Source organism: Populus euphratica, unplaced genomic scaffold (assembly GCF_000495115.2).
Source record: "Populus euphratica unplaced genomic scaffold, PopEup_1.0 scaffold2037.1, whole genome shotgun sequence".
Lineage (NCBI taxonomy): Eukaryota > Viridiplantae > Streptophyta > Magnoliopsida > Malpighiales > Salicaceae > Populus > Populus euphratica.
The window spans coordinates 1-8527 of record NW_011501953.1 but is presented as its reverse complement, the minus strand read 5'-3'; the positions used below and the strand labels follow the sequence as shown (position 1 = coordinate 8527).

The 8527-nt window shown below is 29.2% G+C and overlaps 1 protein-coding gene across 1 annotated transcript; it reads right to left on the bottom strand.

The window, feature by feature from the left end:
- Nucleotides 1-3745: 3745 nt before the first annotated feature.
- LOC105118650 (uncharacterized) lies at nucleotides 3746-4366 on the bottom strand. Its single transcript, XM_011016636.1, has 3 exons — nucleotides 4287-4366; nucleotides 3880-4153; nucleotides 3746-3801 (listed from the first exon to the last, which is right to left on the bottom strand). The coding sequence occupies exons 1-3, from the start codon at nucleotides 4325-4327 to the stop codon at nucleotides 3772-3774; spliced, it is 345 nt and encodes a 114-aa protein (XP_011014938.1). The 5' UTR covers nucleotides 4328-4366; the 3' UTR covers nucleotides 3746-3771.
- Between the last annotated feature and the right edge of the window lie 4161 nt (nucleotides 4367-8527).

The window sequence follows — 8527 nt, the reverse complement described above, 5'->3', positions numbered from 1 at the left end:
GAGTACCCTAAGAATGAACCAGAAAAATCATGATGGCAATAGAATTTTTTTTAGGTGCAAAACTTGGGTCAGAATCCTGCTCACGACAGAATTCTCTATTTTTCACGTAAGATATTTAAACGTGCAGAGCTTGAGCTTCTGATATCGAAATCCATCGATTCGAAAGTCAAAATTCATCTATGCATGTCGGATTACTATGCATGTAGGATTACAACTTTGATAGGGATTTAGGGCGAGATATGACAGAATCAGGTCATAATCTGGTTGGTCAAAAAGGGTCTCCCGATCTAAATTCAGGAAACTGACAATGCCAAGCATCCCCGACTGAGAGCCTGCCATAAGAACAATGAGCCCTAGGACCCAATCAAGGTGTAGGTCCATTCTTCAACATGTCATGAGTGATAGAATATAGTTGGGATGGTCAGATATTGCACGAACCCAAGTCAGAATCAGGGTCTAAGTTGGAACAAAACAAAAAAAATTTTGCGGCAGCAGTAGAACTAGGTTTTTCTAGTGCCACTTTCAAGGAATTTATTTCAACCTTACAACCCATGTAAAAGAGGAATGAATTTATCATTATAAAGAATCCTAATTAGCCTAAGAATCCTGACAATTTCGGTAGCAGTGGGGAAGGATAAAGAGAGCAGGAGATGGCTAAAAAATGAGTAACAACAATCTACATCCTATTTAGAAGGTTTCGATTAATAAATGATATATTTATGGATTAATCTCCACAATGATTTTAACAAAGTATCCAACCCTAACATAAAAGACTCAAATGTTGTTTTCTCATATGTGATTTTGGTTAACAACAGTAAAAAAAAAGGACCAGACCATATATTTTTGAAGAGGAAGGTTTTGTAAGAGAAAGAATAAGAATCTTCCTTTATAACCTCTTACCAAAAACCACCATAAAAGGGCATCTGCTTTTAAGTAGAGGGGGTGAATTTTTTAGAAGAAAACCATGAAGAAAAAACAGAGGAAACATAAAAAAATTAAGGGAGAAGCTATAATATTTATGTGCTAAGTTAAAGAAGAGAATCAAGATCAATCTTAGATAGAAAAAAAGCTAAAAATTAAGAAGAAAGAAGAAAATAATCCATATAAGGAATCAATATTCTCTTTAAAAGGTATACCTTCAAACTTTGATGAGGGGGTATATCTCAATGAGCACACCCACTCCCCATGTATTTTGTCTTTTAAATTCATGTTTAAAATGTTTATTATGTATATGTTATAGTCATTTATTAGTTTAAATGCCATGGATTTTTGTTTTGAGGAGTTTAATCATACCTTAGAAGTTAGCTTTTGTATATTCAAGTTTGTTTGATATCTTATTTAATGTTTAAGAGATGATAATATAGTAATAAATGTTAGCATAAAATATTGTTTTGCATGACTTAATGTTTAGTTAATTAATAGTATGGATATGAATTTGTTGAAGTATGGTGTTATTGTTTAATATTTAGTTAATCAATAATGTAGATATGGATATATTAAAGTACAATGTTGTTGTTGATTAGGTTATTTGCAGTTTCCTAATTTTATTTGAAGTTGCAAGGATGAGATTTATGTTTAAAAACAAAAGAAATGATATGTTGAAATATGTAAACAAAGTTATAGTTACAATGCTTAAGCCTCCCCCCCTCCCCCCCTTCATTTTTTCTTGTTTTATGCTTGTTTTTTAGGTCTAGGCATTTATGAATTTTTTTCTTTGAATGTTCTTAAGCTATAGATTTTAATTTCTCACAAAATAGTGTTTTGTCTTGCCTTATATATTTAAATTGAAATTGAAATCTATGTATGATTATTTTCTGCCATCAATTTGTCCATTTGAAGCTTGATTTTTGCTAACTGATCCTTTTTAATTTAAATATTTGGTTTTGTGTTTATAATTGTTGGGTTCAACTTCAAGTCATTCTTAGTTTGTTTTTCTTATATGATGCTAGTTATTTTTCATTATTTCATATACTTAATTTTTATGTGTCTATTATTTGACAAGATTTAGTTGAAATTTTGTATTTAGTTTTTGGATTCTTCCACTTATTTATTGTGTTATTGGCAAAATTTCAAACAAAAATCTCATTTAATCTTCTTTCTTTTATTTCCAAGTATGGGTTTTGTTTTTGGGCTTTTGAGTTTTGAATCGAGAAGCCTAGCCCACAAGGCTGGACTGAGTCCATTAATGGTTAGCTGTGTAAAAGTTTAAGGAGAAAAAAATATATTTTTTTATTCTTATGACGTGTTTGGCAAACGTGTTTTAATAAAATTTTGACAGTTTTCTTTGTTGAAATGTTTATTTTTTTGCCAAACAAACCCCAAATAATTTTTTAAAAATCAGAAAAACTTCAAGGACCATTTTAAAATGATTTGTGGGTCCCTTGCATGTTTTTCAACCATTTATTTAATAATTGAGCTATAAACTTACACTGTAAGATATTTATTCAGTATTAAATATATTTGTGTTTCTTCAAAATTTTAGAAAAATAAAAAAATAAAATCCAAAATTCTTTATTTAAAAAATATAAAAACATGTTTTTATTTGTGTGCATACGATCAAAATCTAAATTTTTTTATGCATAGTTTATAAAAAGTAAATCATGTTTTTATCATACTTTGAAAAATACAAAAATCAATTAATGAGTATTATAACAAGTTTGTGATTATCTATTACAATTTGATCAAAATTTTAAAAACACCACAAAAATAATTTGTTTAATTAATATTTAAGGTATGAATTTTACAATGTAATATATATTTTCAGTATTAAATTAAATGAATTGAAAAAAATAAATATTAGAAACTAATTGTAAACTTTAATATTTGAAGGTATAAAATTACACTTTAAAGTATATTATTAGTTATTAAAGATACAAAATAGATATAAACACACTATTAAAATTTGAACCTTAGAATTATGATGTTTTACTTTGATAAGGTAGAGACTTTTTTATTAGAGGATTTATCTTGAGTTTCTAGAGATAAAAACATTTTTATCAAGAAGGATCTTTCTTAAATATTAAACAAACTAATAAAAAAAATACGATCAATAAAAAAATAATCAATTAGTAATATAGTTTATTAAAGGTAGAATGCAATAAAGATTATATATCTTTGTTATGCATAACTAATCTCTTTATTTATATTTTTATAAACTAATATATTTTTTAATAATTGTAATACTAATTCACAACTCCATAACTCTTCACATTATAATTTTATTATTAATTTTCAAGATCCATTTTTTTTTAAAAATAATTTCAACATGTGCATACCACGTTACCCATAGAAAATTTATCAACGTCACCTAAACCCAAATTATCCTTATCTTTCCAAAGGGGCAAATGATGAACATTGTGGACGCCGCAAGTGAAGCAACTCTTCACCTATACAACATCTGGCATGATAACATGGTGCGTGGTAAAGTCTAAACATATTTAATAAAATGAATTCCCTTATTTAGTGCCTCTAATTAGGGACCTAAGAACTTTCAGCATCACGTTGACCCTTTCAGATTAGAGATTAGATCTACTGCCTTCCAGAAGTAAATAATACGTGTGAGTTTATTACTTTTGTCACCAACTCAGTGTACACCCCGTGTTGACGCGTCCATGGACATTTTTGTGATTTCAAATTAGCCCATAGTTTTTTTTTATGCCCTTTTTTACCTTCTCTTCCATTCCGTGCCTATAAATATGCACCCTAGTAACCTGTTTCCTTCCGTTCATATCAAAAATCATTTCAAAGAGAGAGAAAAGGAGAGACACCATGTCAGGAATCATGCACAAGATTGAGGAGACCCTCCACATTGGAGGCAAAAAAGAAGAGCAGAAGAGTGGGAAACCAGGCGAGCACAAAGGTGAACACAAGGGGGAGTACCTCCACATTGGAGGCAAAAAAGAAGAGCACAAGAGTGGGAAATCTGGTGAACACAAGGGGGAGTCCCATGGTGAGCACAAGCCAGAACATGGTGAGCACAAGGAAGGATTTTTTGACAAGATCCATGGGGATGGCCATGGTGAAGGAGAGAAAAAGAAGAAGGAGAAGAAGGAGAAGAAGAAGAAGGAGAAGAAGCATGAGCATGGTCATGATGGCCATAGCAGCAGTGACAGCGACAGTGATTGAAAATCTTCCACTATTTCTAAGTATGAGGTATCTATACATATTTCTTCTCTACCGCTACACATTATTTATGCGGTAGGTGTTCACCATGTTGTATAAATGCTAAATCACTGGTAATAAATCATGTGAGCAATTTTTTAAAGTAAATGTGGTTTTGTCTTTGCAGGCGTGTTGGAGTGAAAGATGTCGAGGTCCTGTCCGCCATTGACGTTACAGATAAATGATCACAAGAAAAACAAAAAGCTTGTCCATTTCAATATTCTATGGAGTAAATCCAAGATGATATCAATAATAAATAAACATAATGCTCTGTTTCTGTGATTTTTGTTGCTGAATGTTGTTAAACATCTTGGAAAACATGGAATATGTTATACGGAACAAAATGCGATGGATTTGATCATATAACTAAGAAAAAAGATATGTTCTCTGCGTTGAAGCTTGCATCTAATGGCTGAAAATGAGCACAAACATGCAAGGTATCTTCTTTGTCAATTTGTTCTGCCAAATGACATTGGATTGCATCCCTTTGTTCACCACAGAAGGTCTATAAGCAGTAATGGCATGAATGCTTACCATATTATTCATGTGATCTGCCCTCCTAAAAGCATTGATTTAATCATTTTAATTAAGAAATTTCAGCCGTAAGAAAGGTAGTCTAAGCAGTCCTGAATTTTTCTTTCCTCTCAAGTTTCAACCATTAAAAGGGGAAACATGGATGGCTCCATTATTATCCTATAAAACACTGAGTGTGCTATGGTCTTACTGTGTATTCAATGTTTTTTTTTCCTTTAATCTTTATTCTTTTTATTTTTATTTTTACTCTTTTAAGACCAAATTTAGGGTCAGCTTAAGTTAAATTATGAAAAATGAATAAAATAAGTGGCAGTTAATCTTAAATTAATTTAGATTTTTGAGCAAATATAGCTGATTAATTCCTCTCTTTATTTTTTTAGACTTAACTATCTAATCAATTCCTCCCTTTATTTTTTTATACTCAACTTAATCTAAACCTCGAGTCAACTAGATTGTGAGTTAGCTTGGATTTTATGATGATGGTACCACTCAAGTTTTATAATGATGGTATCTTTAAGCCATTAGATTTAAAAAAATATTATTGCATCCTTTCTTGTTTTGATTTGACTTTTATTTTAAAAACAATTATCAAACTTTTAAAAATTTAGGCCTACTTTTTTATATTATGCACCTTATTTTTTTTTCCTTATTTTTTCTTTGTTGTTTTGTATATTTTTTTTGTATAAAAAAAACCCATGCATCTAATTAGGGTATAGTTAAATGAAAATCAATTTCAAAAATAAAAAGTTAGTTCTAGTGGAGGTGCGTGACCTAAATAATAGATATGACTGATTTGTCCAGGGTTAGCAACTTATAAAAAGCGTTTTAATAATCCATTACAAATTTGTATATAGAGATGCTTATTAATTTGTCAATGTTATGTTAACATATCAATAGATACAGTCATTAACAAATCAATCCATCATTTTTAAAATATTGCTAATTAACTTAAGAGTATTTGAGAGTGTAATAATAGTAATTTTTCAAAGATTGTTTTACTAAAAAATACATTAAAATAATATTTTTTATTTTTTAAAAAAAATTATTTTTAACATTAGCACATCAAAATGATTAAAAAATAGTAAAAAATTAATTAAAAAAATATATCTTAACAAAAACAGGTTGAAACTCAATGTTAAACATCCGAATAAAATTTAGATGATTGTAATTGTATAAATTATAATATGAGAATTAATTGACTCAATTGATATCTCATCAGCTAAACTGAAGGATTGGGATTAATTCAAGCAAAAAATGGGTTTAACCTATTTTTATAGGCATGCACAAACACAAGGATATGAAACTTGATTTTTGATTTGTTCATAAACTAGGTTATCCATTTGAGAACAAAATATTGGTATACCTCTATAATGGTTTTGGTTATAAATAGATGGGTAGGGTTAAGAGACCACTAATATATAATTGCATTTTAAACTTTAATTTTGAAGAAGTTAAAATAATTTATTTTTATTTATTTTACATGTAAAAATTCATCCAACAACGATTTAAACTAAATATATATTTTTTTAAACTCTAAATAAAATTATTTTTTCTAAATCTAATTCTTTAAAACTATCAAAATACCAAATACCCACTAATAACTTCCAAATGAATAATTGTATATCCAAGTTCAAGCGGACAAATCAAAGTGGGCTTTTGAAGGCCAACACAAAATACAACTAGGTTTTTTAAGCCCATAGACTATGGTTCGTAACCCTACGGGCTTGAGTGAATTATACTTTGGTCATAACTGAACCCAAAAAAATAGCTCTACACTTCTACCTGCAATTTTTTTGTCATTTTTATTTTTTATATATATAAAGCTACTATTAATATGGTCCAAATTAATAATCATCAACCGGATGTCACGATAATTAGTTAAGGAAAAAAAAACAGAAATTAGGGAGAAATTATTTATTTTTATTGAATCAAATAATAATAATAATAATAGTAAGAAAAACTGTTGCACGGCCTCTCGAACCCGAGAGCTATGGATTGCCTAACCATAGCTAAAAAAATAATAAAAAGACAGATCTGGACAGCGATCCTTCATATGCACGAAGATCCATTGGTGCTTGCTGCATAAAGACCACCTAAACTCATAAACATAGCCGAAGGAGATGCCCACATTGACTTTGGATCAGCCCATAGGAGCAACATGCACGAAATCAAACTCAAAAGCATGCAGTGGTGTATATTGTGATGTAGCCAAGAGGCATTGGCGTGGTGTCATCTCAAAGAAAAAGAAATTCCAAGCAAATGTTGAAATATTATTGGAAAATCCTAGAGGTTAGGAGGAGCCGATGCCTTTATTATGTGGATAATTGGCCATTTAACCGAATAAGAAACATAATGCACATGGTAGGTTTAAACTTTAGACTTTAGTGGTCGAGTTTGTATATAAAAGAGCGAAGGGGGAGTTGTAAAATGTAGCCATCGATGGTTGGTGGTGAAAGGGAACTTTATCGAAGTCCACCACCCGCCAAATCTCTCCCTCTAGGCTGGGGTTGGTGGTGAAAGGGAGCTTTATCAAAGTTCACCACCCGCAAAATTTCTCCCTCTAGGTTGGGTTTGGTGGCTGTTTCTGGTAGTCTTCACCTACTGAAGCTGTCGTCGGAGTCTTGTTTCTTAGTGCTGTGTTTCTTGCCATACTGGGCACACCGAGTGCTGATTGTGATTGGAAGACTTAAGACTTGTCAAATAAAAAAAAGGTTATTGGATATTATAAATTATATTTTAGAATTATATTTTATATTTTATAGTTTAAATTATTGGATTAAGATATACTATCTAAATTTTAATCATCAAGTAATTACAAGTTTAAATCTCATTATTATTTTTATTTAATAAAAATTAAATATAAAATAATATAAATTTATATTTTAAAGAGATTTTATTTAAGATATTGAGTTGAAATTATTATATTATATTGAAAAATCATTGCTTGCACTTAGAATATCAAAAATAAATAACAAATCATTTATATAAATATTAAAAAAAACAAAAAAAAAACAAAAAAACAAAAATCCTTTTAATATATATTCACTTATACATGATAAACATCAGACTACATAACAAATGTCTATCTTGTGCAGGAATAACGAGGGATGGCAACATCTGCTCTGCTTGCGGAGTATTTACGTTATCTATCTATTTTCAACTAGTTTGACTGAGAAAGAGATCGAGCCACGCACGAAAGGTTACTACCTAACGTGTTGCTTAACACTATTGCATAAGAAAACCTGTCTTTGTTTTAAAATATTACTACATATAAATTAAAAATGACTTCTTGAAAATGTAAGCCTACCATGATATGATCTCAATATTTTTTTTTTAATAATCATATAGTAAATTTTTATAATCATAAACTAAAAAGATAAAATATATATAAAAATACACAACTTGCATGCTCCCGCGTAACAATTTTCAAAATCTATTTTTATTGCATATGCGATAATCAAAGTAAATTATGTTAATAATTAAAATGATGTAAATTATAGAAAAATATTTTTTAGGTCCAAATTTCTTTTCTTTTTTTTGTAAGAAACATTTTTATTTATGTTGAAGAAAATCGTATTTTTTTTATAAGTAACATAAAATCACATTAAAATAGAAAAAAAATCTTGAAGCAAAATGTACATTTTTTAATGTTATTAAAGGTGAAAGCTACCTCTAATTAATGAGTCCCTCTCTCAAAATAGAATTTACAGATTCTAAAATCAAAGTTATTAGTATAAAATTTTGTCATCCAAAAAATTTCTCTCTCATTAACTTTTTAGATGATTTTTAACATGCGATTAAAATGTCATAATGATTAAAATGTCACAATAAT